The sequence below is a fragment of the Rhinoderma darwinii genome, chromosome 13 (assembly GCF_050947455.1).
Source record: "Rhinoderma darwinii isolate aRhiDar2 chromosome 13, aRhiDar2.hap1, whole genome shotgun sequence".
Classification (NCBI taxonomy): domain Eukaryota; kingdom Metazoa; phylum Chordata; class Amphibia; order Anura; family Rhinodermatidae; genus Rhinoderma; species Rhinoderma darwinii.
The window spans coordinates 26,641,759-26,659,371 of NC_134699.1; the positions used below are offsets into that span (position 1 = coordinate 26,641,759).

A 17,613-nucleotide genomic window follows, 5' to 3' on the forward strand; every position below is an offset into this window, starting at 1 on the left:
CAATCGTAATCTCTATGGGGGGGCAACACCTCGGAGGCCTCCTTAGAAAACACATCGGCGAAGTCCTGAACAAACTCAGGAAGTGTGTTTACCTCCTCCCGGGGAGAAATAGAGTTAACAGAAAGACATGACATCAGACATTCATTACCCCATTTGGTGAGATCCCCAGTATTCCAATCAAACGTGGGATTATGCAACTGCAACCAGGGAAGGCCTAAAACCAGATCAGACGATAATCCCTGCATCACCAGTACAGAGCACTGCTCCAAATGCATGGAGCCAACCAGGAGTTCAAAAACAGGAGTATGCTGAGTAAAATAACCATTAGCAAGGGGTGTTGAGTCGATTCCCACTACAGGGATAGGATAAGGTAAATCAATACAAGGCATCTTTAGAGACATAGCAAATTCCACAGACATGATATTAGCAGATGAGCCAGAATCCACGAAAGCACTGCCCGTGGCAGACCGGCCAGCAAACGAGACCTGAAAGGGAAGCAAAATTTTATTGCGTTTCACATTAACGGGAAATACCTGTGCGCCCAAGTGACCTCCCCGATGATCACTTAGGCGCGGAAGTTTTCCGGCTTCTTATTCTTGCGCCTGGGACAGGTGTTCAGTAGATGCTTGTCGTCCCCACAGTAGAAGCAGAGACCATTCATTCTGCGAAACTCCCTACGTTGTCGAGGGGACATGGAGGCCCCGAGTTGCATAGGTACCTCCGAGTCCTCCGTGGAGGGGCGAGGAGACGGGACCTCGGGGGGAATCGCAGAAAAGTCAGAGGGGAGCACACTGAAGCGTTCTAGCTGACGTTCCCTGAGACGTCGGTCAAGTCGTACTGCTAGGGCCATAACCTGGTCAAGGGAGTCAGGCGAGGGGTAGCTAACCAGCAGATCCTTCAGGGCGTCAGATAATCCTAACCTAAACTGGCACCTTAGGGCCGGATCGTTCCACTGAGAAGCTACGCACCACTTCCTAAAATCAGAACAGTATTCCTCAACCGGTCTTCTACCCTGACGTAAGGTCACCAGCTGACTCTCGGCTAAAGCAGTCCTGTCAGTCTCGTCGTAAATGAGTCCGAGGGCAGAGAAAAAACGATCAACAGAGGAAAGTTCAGGGGCGTCAGGAGCCAAGGAGAAGGCCCACTCTTGGGGCCCTTCCTGGAGTCGGGATATGATGATACCCACCCGCTGGTTCTCGGAACCTGAGGAGTGGGGCTTTAGGCGGAAATACAGTCTGTAACTCTCCCGGAAGGAGAGAAACGTCTTACGGTCCCCTGAAAACCGGTCAGGTAACTTGAGGTCGGGTTCTAGAGGTGAGGTGAGGGGTACTACTAAAGCAGCGTCACCCTGATTGACCCTTTGGGCCAGGGCCTGGACCTGTAGGGAGAGGCCCTGCATCTGCTGGGTCAGGGTCTCAAGGGGGTCCATGATAGCGTCAGCGTAGGAGAAATGGTAGACTAGGTAAGGGCTTGTAATTATGTAATGGCAGGAAAGAGGTGAAGGGAAAGTGAGCCCTAATCTACCCACCGCCCTGTCCCTGCCTACTTGCAACGACCCGCCCTAGGCGACGAGGTACAACTGGGCGGCGGTCCCTACGCTGGCTAAGTGCACAGGAAGACAAACAGGGAACACGCAAGGGAAGGGGCAGTAGCCACGGAACGCCACGAGGAAACGGGGCGGCGAACGAACAGTCAGGACCAGGACGAAGTGAGTACACCCGAGCGGACACGGAGACAGAAGCAAGCCAGGGCAAGCAAAGCAGGTCAAGCAGAACTGCAGCAAGGCAGAAGCACGGCAGAAGCAGGCTGGAGCAAGCAGCAGTGGGGCCAGGAATCCAAAAGAATTACAAGCACTGAGGGAGAGCACAGGGCAGGTAATAAAGGGCAGGGGGCGGAGCTAACTCCGAGAGACCAGGCCGCGATAGGCTCTCCCACTCCTGAGCCTGCCACCCTGGTTGGTGGGAGAAGGTGTCAGTCGAACAGGTCTGGCCTCAGGTGTGGATTGATTAATCCCAGGAGTGTAGCTAGATGAAGTACCTGGCAGATCCCTAACATTTGAGCTTTATTAACTGCAACCTGACATACATTCAGTTTGGATCCATTTTACGTATTATATCATGGATTTACAATATGTGCAATCCCCAATAATAATGTTATTAAATGTTAATAGGATGCTAATATCAGAGGAGCTCCAGCTTGTAGATGGAAGAATAATAACTTTAGATTACAGATTGCTCATAATGTAGTACCCTAATATTAGTGGCCCTCAAATTAAGGTTCACGTTAAATACATATTCTATTTTTTCCGCTGAATGGTATTATGAGAGCACACAATGGTTCCCTCTGTACTTTACCCCCCCCCCCCTCCCCGCCCGCCGATCTAACACCATATTCTTCTACAACATCATAAAGATGGACTTGAGTAAAGTACATGTATTAAAAGTAAGCATATTTGGAGGAGAAATGGAAATATATGAGTAAGGATTTATTTGGGCTAACTTGGCACAGCCAAAGATCTCCATAACATAAAACTTGACGCAATAAGTTAAGTCTATGATTTTCCACTAGGTTACCATGAAGTCAATTAGGGAATTTCATGTCAAGGTGTTAAAAATTTAGTGACCTCCTCTGTTTTGTGTCTGTGATGTCAGTCTAGAGCTTGTAATACTCATAAAAGATGTACATTTACACATGATAGCTATTTTATTTAAGTGTTTATTGAGTATAGAACCTTGTGCAACTGCACATGAGCATAAAATGACATATAGCATGCAACGATGTAAACAAAATTCATTCATTTTTTACGAAATAAAACAAATTAAAAAATGTAACATATTAGTATTTGTTCAGATATCCATTTGCTTTTATCAGTAAAGACAGCCCCGATGAGCTCATATACACTTGGCCAAAGATGCTCTGTCAGATTTTTGAAGAGGTGCTGACTGGGAACTGAAAGGATTGCACTTTAGTATTGTCTGCCATTTGTGTCACCAGGTCAGATCAATGTTGAGTCAAATTCATCCCCAATTGCAGTCATAAGGCAGCATAGTCTCCTATTTGGGAACATTGGTGCCCCCATGTTGCTATCAAGGAGCTTTAATGGAAAGGTGACAGATAAAGGGAAGCAACCAGTTACCATCCCATAGCCATCTATGCGGTAATGTCTTTGGCTTTTAGGATTTTGAATAAATCTGTCATTGCTGCCGATCCTCAAATATACTTGTAAATCTGGTGAGAGATTGCATTTAAGGTATTTTCTTACGTCATCTAAAGGGGTATTCCCAAGACCACATTTGCGTCTTAATGTGTTCTATACCTTTAATCAATATTATTGGTAAATACAGTAATTTTTTTTTATTTTTTTTTAAATGTCCCATTCTTGACTTCTGACCCCCTTAAATGTGAAATACCAACTCCCTGTTTATGTTTCAGCAGTCGAGAACGCACAGTATATCCATCCTTTACTCCTATGCAGTAGCGGGATTTCCTAGTGCATGTGCGGTTTCCTCATGCGCAGAGAGGACCACTGTGTCTCTCTGCATTCTCGCTTTCACCTGTGTCACAGGTGCAGATGAGCATGCGCCAAAGCCCATCCACTACAACCACCAATGGAAAGAATAACAATAAATACTGGGCATGCATATTCATAGTTTTGCCCATATTTAGGGCACTTGGTGTTTTTGGGAAGTGTTGTCTTACCGACAGAATCGGTGGTCACATGGTATAAGCAGTAGGACCATCCTGTTTGCTCTCTGAAGAAACCAGGAGGAACGGGAGACAAGGTTTGAAAAACATACAATAGAAGCTCAATGTTAGTTTACTTTAGCATGGCTGAGTCTAATATCACAAGTTATGAGGGCAGTATTCTTTTGGGAAAATTGTCTGATTGTGGGATAACACCTTTAAAGACAGCAGTACCAACTATCAGCTCATCGCCGCGGGCCCAGTGGAAACTTTGTTTGGCCATAGAGAAAATTTAATATTAAATGCCTACCATTCAAATTAATGGCTTACCATGTAATACATGGATGGGCTGGGTCCACCAGAGCAGGAGTCGCTCTTCCTTAGTGGGTCTCTGCACTGGCCCACAAACAGGAGGCCTTAGCGGGGATATGGACAGGGGTTGTTTTTACGAGACAATTAATCATTCGTTACATACCTTGTGTTGAGAAGTGGTGGGACATTTCTAAGCATGTATTAAAACATACAATATCCATTCATGAACTGTGAGTGATGCTCTGTAATGCAGGATGTGAGGATCACTAGACGAGGCTTACATTCCACACATTTCACAATAACCTTTATACAAGAGTCACACAAAGCTAAATTCACAACACACGTAATCCATGGCAGGTCATTCTAAAATCCAGTAAGGTATCATTGTGTCAGAAGTAAGGTATTGAAGAATGGAATCTAGACGTAGCTACATATAGAACTGGTGTTTGTGTGATCGTGCTCTGGATATAACAATTTCCTCAATTCAATTTTACATCCTTGATGGAGCCAACAATAGTTTTCATGTTGGTGCCCTTCATGATAATTAAAGTAGTAATCCACCCACAAGTAAATCTTCTACTTTTGTGATGATCTGTTGACAAGTCAAAGTGACCGGGAGCAGGTCTTCAGACATAGTCCTGCTTCAAGTTATTCCCTGCCAATAAATAAAGACCTATGCAAAGTGTGTAGTAATTTAATACGGACTCTCCTGCACTCTGCTGCATAGATTGACATAGGATTTATGGACAGAGATAACTGGACTGTTCTGACAGAACGATCTTGCTATATCACTTTCTGTTGTCAGAAGGGTTTTGGTGGAGTTCTCCCTTAGGTAAAAAGTAAGGTGTATTTTCCTAACTAATAATGTAAACCCCGATAGCAAATTGGGCTATTCTGATTGTCTTTAAATTTCTAAAATAAATCTAAAATAATTAGACATTGTAAAAAATTGCTTTATTTAGCCTAAAATGTACAAATGGTACAAAGGGGAGATGCTTCACGATGTTGACTTGTCCGTACTTTAACATAGCCTGTTGTAGGTAGAGCTGTGTGGGCAATGACCAAGTACACCCCATTGGGGCTTGACACTTGCACCTTACTGCAAGTGAATTGGATTAAAAAGCCACTTTTTCATTCACTTCTGAGAAATCATCACTTCAATGATTTGGCTGGGCACAGACGGTCTTCACACTGTGGCCTGTGTATGTCTGTACACAACTACTGGTTTATAGAACGCTCAAAACATTCCCTGGCGTGTCCATGCCAACAATCATCCTCTTTGATAAATGTCCAGGCTTTAATATTCCAGATTGCTATATTAATTTGGGCTGGTACCCAGCACTCGTTAGCTTTGGCCCTCCTGAGTTGGCACGGCCATGCAGTTGTCATAGCTTAAAAACTTTGCATTCCTTCTGCATTCCTAGTACAACTAGTATACAATTCATCTCTTAACATATACATTTTTTTCTCTGCGTTTGAGTATACAGTATCCCCTAGATGTGCGCCCTGGATGACGTCACGACGCTAGATGGTGTTGGGACATCCGCTGGACCCGGAGCTGAAGAGAAGGGTAAGTGTAACGTTACGGTCTGCTGGGTTCCTGTATCTAAGCATACCTTGAGGTAGGCTTAGATATAGGGTCTAACAGACAGTATCACACACGGACCCTGTATCTAAGCCTACCACATGTTAGGCTTAGATACAGGGCCCCAGCAGACAGTAATCTTATACAGTATAAGATTACTGTCTGCTGGGGTCCTGTATCTAAGCCTACCTTGTAGTAGGCTTAGATACATGGTCTAACAGACAGCATCACACATGGGCCCTGTATCTAAGCCTACCACATGTGTTACTAATGGTTTTTTTTGTGTTTGTGTTTTTTTACAGGTTCGGTCGTTGGACTACGTCGGATTTGAGGACTGCTTCGATGACAGCGTTTTTTATGTTCAATAAAATGGTTAATGAATGTTGCGTGGGGGTTTTTTATTTCAATAAAATATTTCTTCCTATTTTCATTTAAACTTTATTACTAACTCTTTAGTAATGGCCACTGGCTGATTGACAGCATCCATTGCTAAGGCAGGGCTTAATGCTAGCCGGTGAAACACTAACTCCCATTACTAACCCGGTACCCACGGCCACCAGAGGTGTCGGGAAGAGCCAGGTACAATCCAGTACCCAACCATCTGTAGACATGGTCTGGCACTGGTGGTGGCCGCAGGCTGGCATTATTAGGCTGGGAAAGGCCAAAAACAGTGGCCCTTCCCACCCTGCTAATGCTAGGCTGCTGCTGCAACTGTGTTATATCTGGCTGGTTTGTATCAGTATTCCACTAATGTGATTTTACTTGTATTAAAACATATACAGTATACAATATAATCTCAAAGTCCAAATCAATAATTTCCAACATCTGCTGATTACAAATAAATGTGAAAAAGTGAAAATCCCCTTTCTATGTCTCCTTGTGTCTCCACCTAAAATGAGTATGGAGACTCCAGATAAAAAAGTGAAACTGTAAAGCCTTAAAGAAATAAAATGTGTTTAGACAACTTGTAGTAAGTTATACCACATATCCAGATACATGCTGAAGGTGCCAGATAGACCATGATTCCCTGACTCATACATGATGTTCTTCCACACTTCTACAGACCTTTTCCAATATGGTTGCTTTGGTCCTCTGGATCAGCATGGGTACCAGTGGTTGGACGATTATAATGTTAAGATGGAAATAACCCTTTAACCTTAAAGGGGTTTTCCCATCAGAGACATTTATGACATATCCACAGGATATGTCATAAATGTCGGATAGATGCGGGTCCGACCTCTAGGACCCGCACCTATTTCTAGAACGGGGCCCCCTAAACCCTGTTCTACTGCTCTGTGCTCCGGCTGATTCATGTGATTTCCGACCCCGAATGAGCTGCGCTGTTTCCGTGTTTCCCATAATAGTGAATGGCAGTTACAGAAGCAGCGTAGCATGCGGGCTATGCCGTTTCCATAATTCATGGTCGGAAATCACACAAGTCAGCCAGAGCACAGAGCAGTAGAACGTTGTCTAGGGGGCCATGTTTTTTAGATAGGTGCGGGTCTCAGAGGTGGGACCCACATCTATCTGATATTTATGACATATCTAGTGGATATATCATTAATGTCTCTAGGAAAACCCCTTTCGTTTTGATGTTCCTGATTTTAGGGCGAATTTGTATTATCTAATATAAAAAAAGAAAGTTAATAAAAAAGGAATATACAAAATACTTGGCAGCAGTTGTTGTAGTCCTAAGGAATATTATAATCAGAGCAAAACATATACTGAATAACAGTGGTCAGCCTGAAAAGCATGTTTTCAGACCACTTACTTATTACAGATTTATCATTAAGCCTCACTGATTTAGAGACATCTCTCCTGATTTACAGAATATATATTTTTCCGATGCGGACAATTTTCTGCTTAAATTCAGGATTTTTCCATTAAGATGTCAATTATGTTTGTTCACTAACACAACATGTCTTCATCCTTCAATAGATGTCCTCTCATAGGACTTTATTCAATATACTGGAATAACATCAATCCCTTTTACTTACGGCAACAGTCCTCCCAGGGATTTCGCTATCCACATGTATCTGCCTCCGGAGCGAAGTATTACTACTGAGATACTCCAGGGTATTCAGGTTTAAATGGCTGTCAACCTGCTGCTGTGACTTTTAGCAGATATTAAAACTGGCAACTAAAACAATAATGCTAGCAAACAAGATTCACAAATGGAAAAACTAAATGTAATTTCATCACATCTTGGCTCTCTGGGATCAGTCTCTGGTTCCCTGCTCTAGTCCATCCATACCATTAAGAGACTGGTATTGGTGAACACAAACAATGTTTATTTACAATCTGTGTGTGCGCTGGGTACGATGCCATCTACACCATATTAGATACTAAAGTAAAGAATACCTGTGAGGACAGTACTGAGGTCGTTAGGTCTTTCATCAGATGTATACGTCAGGAGTATTTTGCCACATATTCTCTTCACAGAAGGCTTGGACATATGCCACTGCATAGGCTTACAGTGGAATATGCCACCCACAGACTGCCGTGTTAAAAAAACAAACCTGTATACCGTGCATACAGGATGACTGCATAGAAAAATGTAGTAGACGATCTTCTATACTGCAAAAAAGTTATATCGACATATATCAACCCGACGGAGGCCAAAAGGACACTCTTCAGGCCTCTGTCGGGTGAATAGAGCCCTAGAGATACGTTTGGTGTATACACCGGGAGCTTTTCCTGGAATATATGCCAAATGTAGGACTCAAACGTGGTGTGAACTTGTTTTTTTGGTGGAAAACCATGTCAGACACTAACCAAAGAGAGAGATCTAAGAAAAATTCGGTCTAACCTGTAGACCTTTTTTTTGGGTGCAGTTGTTGGCAATACAGATATGCCCCCCCCCCCCCCCCCCATCAATAGAAATCCAGCCCAAGTCACAGTTCAAGGCAGAGATCGATCGGCAATTTTCATTTTAACTAATTTGTTATAACCACTGGTACAGTATGTGGACCTGACCATTAAAACCATCAGCAGCACTCGTGCAAACCATTAACTCTCCCAAATCGGAAAAAAGAAGTAAAGTTCCTATTTTCTCAAGTTTTTAATATTCCAAATACAATGAAGTAGTACAAGAAAGATTACTTGCAATCCTTCATAAATTGTTATATATGGAGCTTTTGTTACTGATTTCCATTTTATTAGTAAGAGCATTAAAAATGTAAAAACATGAATAAAACATGCGGCAATTGTTCAGTCTGATTGAAATAGAAAAAGTTTCTAGCAAAAAATCAGCTGTCGGAATAACTTCTGCCTCATTTTATTTCCTTTAGAGAAAAGGACAAAAACATTTACCGGAGCAGTTGCTCTAGGCCCCAATGGCTACTGAGGGGACATTTGTCTTTTATTGTGTCTCCTTTCAATTTTATGCATTGTTTTTTTTAAATGGTATTTTATGCATAAAACCCCCTCCCTTACCTGTCCCTAGTCGTATTTTATTCTACTTTACACACTTTTGAGAAGGATTTTACACAATAAATAATAAAGAGTATGCGGTCTTCACTGCGAAACACCTTCAAAATATATTGCAATTAAAGAGTCATTTAAGATTGCTTAAAGGAATACTAAACCTAAAAATTAATGATACCAGTAAACGAGAGGTAAACTTGCTTACACTGTTGGTGGTTAGTCTGCAGGATTTTCTGCATGTTCCTGAAGCAAATAGTCTTAGGCTTCGTTCACATCTGCACCAAGGTCTCGTTCCGACATTCCATCTGAGCTTTCCGTCGGAACGGGACCCTTGCACAACAGAGACAAACGGAAACCATTGGCACCGGATCCGTCACCACTGAAATCAATGGTGATGAAAACGGAAACGTTTGGTTTCCGTTTGTGTCAGTAAGGGTCACGTTCCGACGGAAAAATCTGACGGAATGTCGGAACGGACCCTGGCGCAGATGTGAACGAAGCCTTATAGAAATTTTGCCAAGAACACTGGGGTTAATTATCTATTGATCACTTCTATTTTGGTCTGGCAGAGGGGTGGTGCTTAAAGGAAACCTGTCACCAACATTTCACCTATTGAACTCTACTCAGCCCTAGCTGGCCGCTGCTGTCAAAAGTTCATTGCTGCTATCCTTTCTCCTAAACTCCTCCTCAAACCGTAAATAACGGTCCGCAAACATTTTGTGCCTTTTATGGTAATAATCCTGCAGTCTCGTTCGTTCCTTTCTTAGGCCCGCCCACCGCAGAAAACTGGTCCTCGCTGAAATCTCGTCTAAGATAGCGTGCATGCACCCGTCATGTATGGTCCGACACCCTTCGCGGGATTTCGTGTGTGATAGGGCGAGGAGCAGTCAATCAAAAGTAAGGAGGCGGAGTTAACTCGGAAAGGCTTGAGGAATGAAGATATGAATCTTTTCAAACGAAGATATGACTCTTTTATACTCATTGGCATACGGCTCGGAAACACAAAAAAAATGGAAAACGAAAGGTACAGAGCCGACTTAGAAGGCAATTATAGGTTACATAAAAAAAAAATTTCACCCACTTCCACCAGGTATTGCTGGTATAATAGTTGAAATGCTGGTGACAGGTTCCCTTTAACCAATGGGTGGGGCCTAATGTTTTTGTCTCCTATTGGGCATTTTAGAAAAGAGGATGGGTTCTGGGGTAAACCACTATTGTGCTTAAATTCTGTTATAAACATGTTTTTTTCCTTAATTGCTGTATATTTCTAGTATATATATTACTTTTGTTGCTGTTTTTATTTAACTTTTATGTTATATCTACTCTTCTCTTACACGCTGCTGGTACCTGATAAACATAAAAAGCAAAATAGTGGAAGGTTTTTGAACTTATTATGGCTTTATTTCTATACTAATTATGGATTCTGTAAATTGAGCATCTCAATAATCTGATTAACACATAAATAACTAATACTTGTAAACACAGATCCATCAACAGCAGTATGTTCACAGTTTCCAGGCAGTAAAAAAACTGGGGGTACAAAAAGTTAAAACTAATCAAAGGTCGGTCTTTACTTTAAATAAGTCAATTAAAAGGTTATTGCCATCTCGGACATTTATGCCATATCTACAGGATATGCCCTAAATGTTCAATAGATGCGGGTCCCACCTCAGCGAGCGTGAACATGGCCTTAGAGCAACTTATTGTGCGTTAGAGGAATCTACAATACAGTGACATTCTTAGGGTATGTTCACACGTCTTTACAAATTACGTCTGAAATTACAGAGCTGTTTTCAGGCGAAAACAGCTCCTGAATTTAAGACGTTTTTGCAAGTACTCGCGTTTTCTGCGGTGTCCATTACGGACGTAATTGGAGCTGTTTTTCAATGGAGTCAATGAAAAACGGCTCCAAAATCGTACAAAGAAGTGACATGCACTTCTTTGACGTAGGCGTCTTTTTACGCGCCGTCTTTTGACAGCGACGTGTAAAATTACACCTCGTGGGAACAGAACATTGCAAGAAATGGGCAGATGTTTGAAGACGTAATGGAGCCGTCTTTTCAGGTGTAATTCGAGGCGTAAAACGCCCGAATTACGTCTGAAAATAGGCTGTGTGAACATACCCTTAAAGAGTTATTCCCACCGCAGAAAGGGATGGAATATCGATTAAATATGCCATCACTTTCAGATTGGTGGGGACCCGACCTGTGGGACTCCCACCAATCCTGAGAGCCAAAGCGCGGTGACCCCTTCAAAGTTTTACCCTGCACAGTTCTTTCCCGGCCACCAGATTCCAGGGAACTACAGCAACATGCCATTGCTTTCTGTGGAGGAAATAACGCTTTAATTACTTTTCTACCAAATCCTGTTCCTCCTATTGCTTGACCTTTTTTTTTTTTTTTTTTTTAGCATTTAGCTCTAACACAAGATGAAATGTTAAATACTTTTGTGTCAAAAAAGACAAAAGTATAATAGGTATGATACCTTTATTGGCTAACCATAAAAGTTTGGAGCTCTAACACAAGGCAAGGAATTATGTCCACCCTTGAACACTTTTAATGGCTAAATAAAATTTAAGAAAAATAAATAAATCACAAATAAACACGATTATTTTTTCAATGAGTTTTATTTAATAAGTCCCCAGAATTGACAAACATACATATATTTGGTGTACCCATACGTAAAAACCAGCGCAATAAAGTATTCATACATTTGAAGGAAAACGGTAAATTGCTTTTTTTGTGCAACACCAGGCCTGAAATAAGAGTCCTAAATATAAAAATGTCATAAATCAAAAAAAGTTATGGCTGACAGGAAAGCAGTGAGGCAAAAACTGAAAAATTCCTGTAGTCGTTAATGGAGGAGGAGGTAGTCTGAAGAAAACTTCCTGACTCATTAGAAGCTCAGGCTTCTGCTCGGTCCATCCCCCATGCTTTATACCGCAGGAAGTCCGAACACGAAGAGCTGATTTACCTTTTTGCAAGAATAGAATGATTAATGCAGTGGATGAGATTTCCAGTGGTAAATATCTTCAATCACTTATGAGCAAGTTTGGGACCCTATAGAGGGCTGCATTTCCTCTGTGAATCAGTGGCGGTATAAGCTCACGGAACCCCTTCCCTTCCCGCTAATATTATTTTTGGACACTTCTATATGATATGTCAGGATAAATCTTAGTGACCTATTGCACCCCTATCACTTATTTCACATAAACTAGATTAAGATCAATTTTATTATATAAAATAATGTTGTAACTGATCATTTATAATATAAAAATTGGCAAAAACTCTACTTCTAGTATACGCTCCTTCAGAGAGTTACACGATTTATGGACCTAGAGCACCTCTACTGGGAAGTTATTCCTTCCAGTAAGTAAAAATCTGCCAGCCTGCCACCCTCCAACACACTGGCAATGCATCTTATCCGTCGTCCTGTGCTCGCCCTGATATACCGTACACTTCCCTCCTGCGCAGCTACCAATTCATTACTAGGCTTACACTATAAACCTGCAATGCAAGAGCTGCCCGGAGCTGGCACTAAATTGGCACAACTGAATGCATCTATAAGGCATTTTTTGATGAAGCTGGCATAAAAATGGCACAAGTAAAGTAAAAATGTAAAATAGCGAAATTGTCTTATTTTTGAATGACTGCCAGGATGCATTAGTCACATAAACGAAGACTTTAGACAGAGCACGGGCTGTATTCTGGCTGCTTACCTAAATTGAGGGTAATTCATTCTATCAAGAAGAAAGAGCCTGGAGCTGTAATTTGTCCAAGTGTGTAATGGATCGCCTGCATTAAGAGAATATATTTTATATAGGTGTAAAATATGACCTAACAACTGCGCTCATGGCGGGGTCTACATCATGGGAATCGTGAATGTTTGGTCTTGAGGGACCATAAGTAAACAGGAGCTTCCAGCACGGGTGGGGGTGCCCTGCCTGCACCGAGCACACTCCCTTTTGAAGTGACAAGGGCTAATTCATGAATGAATGTCAAAAGGACTTGTTGTAGTTCAGAAAATTCTCTCCGTTCATGAATTTCCTATAGAAAGTTAAGTAACCACAAGCCGTGAATGTGAGACGCGGACACATGCACCATGAGACGGACACGAAGTGCACTTAACATAAAGGGGCACATTTATCAGATGAACTGCGCCATATTTATGAAAGACCTGCGCCATTTATAAACTTGTTCTATGATATGTGCGGCAGATACGGAAAAAGATGCATCAAACTAGCAAAACTGACGGACTGACATAACTTTTTAGTGCACAATACTGGCGCCCATGAACTACAGCCATTCAGTCGTCATCAGGAGAACTGTGTCTAGAATGTAATCAACTGTATTATGTGGAGTGCGCCATCACTATTTGCGCCACCACAATTTGCGCCACATTAAATGACACGTTCTTTCCAAATGCCAGCGTATACCTAGACTGACGGCTTTTACGCTATGTGAACAGAGCCGTATGCTGACAGAATCCGCTATCATTCCCCCGGCAATGTATCCGACTAGGTTATTTTATGACGTATTCACATGCTCCGAAAAAAATAATGAACGCAAAATCTGCAGCATGTTCATTATTGGAGTTGATTTTGCGCTAAATACATGGCAGAAAGCCAAATTCAGCCGCTGATTTCTGACGCCGATTATCTTCAAAATCCACAATGAATCCGCCAAGGGTAATTCCTGAGCGTGTGAACCTATCAGTAAAGCTCACCGTGTTGCCCATTACATCCAATCAGGGATCAGATTTTATTTCTTAAACAGCGCTGGAAAAATGAAAGCTGTACTGTGATTGGTTGATATGGGAAACATGGCCTCTTTGATACAGGAGGCCTGTAAAATGGCGTAAGCACAAAACGAAAATCGTATCATATTTATTAATGAATTACACCATTTTTTACGACACTTAAAGACAATTTTAAAAATTTAGTTTTTTTTACATTAAAAAGTGGTTCGGATTAAAATCATCACGGCGAGAAAACGGTAGCCAGGAATGACTGGCTATACGCATTATATTAGTTTCTCGCACAATGGACAGTTCCATAGCACGCGCCATAATGTGACAGTCCGCCAGTACGTACAAGCGGCAATATTGAGACATGAACCCTAATGTGATCGCAAATTTATTCATGTGGCCCCCAAATTATTATAATCTCCTTATTATTATTATTATTATTATTATTATTATTATTATTATACTATTTATTATTCTTATTTGTATTTGTACTTTACGACCAGTAATCGGCTCAGAGAACAAGTTTGTAGGAAAGTATGTCATCATTATACGAAATAAACATCAGATACATCAAAACATTTGTTAATATTCATCAATGATATCAAAGATTAGATACCTGCTTAGATACGTCCCCATCTTTCAGTATATGTCACCTCTGACCTAATATATAGGATATAATGTACGTAGCATAAAGTATATAATGACTACATCAATTTACTGACTTAACAATAAGTACCAACTATTGGTACTTAGATACCTGCTTAGATACATACATCCCTTGTATTTTGTATATATCACCTCTTCCCTACTATTTGTATATAACATGAAGCATATAGTGATTCCATTCATTTACTGCAACAAATATTGATGTTTAGATACCAGCTATGATACCTATATCACTGTTGTTTAGTACATGTCACCCCAAATAAAACAGTTATAACATGAAGCATATAATGAATCCATTCATCCACTGACGTGACAATATGCTATAAAGATAGGTGCTTAGATACATGATTAGATACATACGTGACTGTTGTCCAGTTTATCTGACTTCTCATCTACTGTATTATTATTATAATATGTATAACATGAAACATATAATGACTGCAATCATTCACTAACCTGACAATATATAAACTATATATAATAAATAGAGATGCTTAGATACCTACTTAGATACATACATGACTGTTGTCCAGTTTATCTCACTTCTCACCTACTAAATTAGTATAATATATATAACATGAAACATTTAATGGCTGCATTCATTGACATTGATTCAATCATTAACCTGACAATACATATATATTACAAGTGCTTAGATACCTGCATAGAAACATGCACTCTTATGTAATACACTTATCAATCGTATAGGATATAATATGTGTATAACATGAAGCATATAATGACGGCATTCATTGATTTGACTTTCTCTACATATGCATGCTTAGATACCTGCTTAGATACCCGCACCGCTGTTCTTTACTGTATCGCTCCTGCTGAATGGGTTATGTTTAGTATAGATTAAAGTTTATCACGACTCCATTCATTCAGTGATAATGTCCTGACAATATGCTATAAATGCAGGTGCTTAGATACATCCTTAGATACATGCACCCTGTTATATAGTATAAGCAATAACAATAATATTTTACATATGTAACGCATAAAGCATATATGACTGCACTTTTATATATATATATATATATATATATATATATATATATATATATATATATATATATATATAAAAAAATAAAATGCATGTACTGTCACTTGTGTTTCTCACCTGCTATCTCCAGCCTGTTGTCCTCCTCAGCTCTGGCGTCTCCCTGCCGTCTCCACAACCAACTTGCCATCCACCTGGTGAGTGTGGGTGACAGCCCTCCCCGCACCCTCCGCTCTCAGCTCTGTCTCCTCACACACTCGGCCGGTGCAGCACAGCTGGACAGGGGGCTGGACCGTGGGGAGGAGACCGGTAGGGGGCGCTGCTGTATTCACTACCTGGGACACGCCAGCTCCAGTCAGGCTCAAGTTACCTTCTCGTTACCCCCGCTTCTCGTTCTGTGGTGATTCCTGCTCCAGTTTCCAGTCACGCTTCCCTTATGTGTGAATGTGGATTTTTATTTTTTTTACCGGAGATTTACGAGGACTGGGGTGTTGCATGGAGAAATAGCTTGGCAATCAATAGAGATGGCTGTCCAAGCTGTAAGGCAGTTGCAGACAGTGAAATGGTGGCCCCATGCAGGAATGGAATATATATCAGCAACAAATGCTGCCCCTCCTGCAGCCAGGGAAAGTTGCTGCCTGAGGTGAGGTTCTTACCCAGCATCAGAGAAGCTGCACCCCAGAGCTCCCACAAGGATTGTCACCCAGCTTTCCTGGACTCCTGAGGGGCACATTTGCCTTGGTGTGAAGCGCTACACAGAGATGTATTTCTGTGCTAGCCAAATTATCCATTTAGGAATCTGGGAGAGCTGGATAAATGTGGCCGCTGTCATCACAGCTACCTTGGTGGTTACCCAGCTTTTACAGAAACAAATATTACTAAAAATGATTAAATTATTATTATTTTTGAGAATTTATCAGGAAAGGACAACGCTTCAAATTGATGCGGTTTCAAGTTAGTATGGGCTGTGTAGTTAACTTTCTGTAGTTTGTTTTCATTACAGTAGATATAACTGAAAAGCCAGGGAGGAAATACTCTGTGCTGCGGTGTGTGAGGTACCGGTTGTGCTGCAGCGTGTGAGGTACCGGTTGTGCTGCAGCGTGTGAGGTACCGGTTGTGCTGCGGCGTGTGAGGTACCGGTTGTGCTGCGGCGTGTGAGGTACCGGTTGTGCTGCGGCGTGTGAGGTACCGGTTGTGCTGCGGCGTGTGAGGTACCGGTTGTGCTGCGGCGTGTGAGGTACCGGTTGTGCTGCGGCGTGTGAGGTACCGGTTGTGCTGCGGCGTGTGAGGTACCGGTTGTGCTGCGGCGTGTGAGGTACCGGTTGTGCTGCGGCGTGTGAGGTGCCAGTTGTGCTGCGGTGTGTGAGGTACCGGTTGGCTGCGGTGTGTGTGGTACCGGTTGTGCTGTGGTGTGTGAGGTACCGGTTGTGCTGCGGTGTGTGCGGTACCGGTTGTGCTGCGGCGTGTGAGGTACCGGTTGTGCTGCGGTGTGTGAGGTACCGGTTGTGCTGCGGTGTGTGAGGTACCGGTTGTGCTGCGGCGTGTGAGGTACCGGTTGTGCTGCGGCGTGTGAGGTACCGGTTGTGCTGCGGCGTGTGAGGTACCGGTTGTGCTGCGGCGTGTGAGGTACCGGTTGTGCTGCGGCGTGTGAGGTACCGGTTGTGCTGCGGTGTGTGTGGTGCCGGTTGTGCTGCGGTGTGTGAGGTACCGGTTGGCTGCGGTGTGTGTGGTACCGGTTTTGCTGTGGTGTGTGAGGTACCGGTTGTGCTGCGGTGTGTGCGGTACCGGTTGTGCTGCGGTGTGTGAGGTACCGGTTGTGCTGCGGCGTGTGTGGTACCGGTTGTGCTGCGGTGTGTGAGGTACCGGTTGTGCTGCGGTGTGTGTGGTACCGGTTTTGCTGTGGTGTGTGAGGTACCGGTTGTGCTGCGGTGTGTGCGGTACCGGTTGTGCTGTGGTGTGTGCGGTACCGGTTGTGCTGCAGTACTTGCCGTGCAGCCGACAACCCTGAGGCAAAAACCATACGCTGTTAACCGTACATTTCCACGGTTTTGCTGAGAAGCACATAAAAAAATGTGGTTCACCGGTACTTGCCACGAAACTGCAGCAGTAGGTGTGCGTTTTTTTCCGAGCAATACTGCAGCACAACGACTACGTGTATGAGCAGCTGGAGTATCGTGCGGTAAAAATAACG

General features: G+C 42.6%; 1 protein-coding gene and 1 long non-coding RNA gene across 2 annotated transcripts in view; one reads left to right on the top strand and one right to left on the bottom strand.

Moving 5' to 3' along the window:
- The window catches only part of ZNF385C (zinc finger protein 385C), a 180,227-nt gene extending 164,287 nt beyond the window's left edge, over positions 1–15,940 (bottom strand). The window contains exon 1 of the mRNA XM_075845274.1: positions 15,543–15,940. Coding sequence (XP_075701389.1) covers positions 15,543–15,612 — 70 coding nt within the window. The 5' untranslated portion in view covers positions 15,613–15,940. The remainder of the gene's footprint in view (positions 1–15,542) is intronic.
- Positions 15,831–17,613, top strand: part of LOC142665571 (uncharacterized) — a 282,261-nt gene continuing 280,478 nt past the window's right edge. The window contains exon 1 of the long non-coding RNA XR_012851522.1: positions 15,831–16,065. This is a non-coding gene — a long non-coding RNA (uncharacterized LOC142665571). The remainder of the gene's footprint in view (positions 16,066–17,613) is intronic.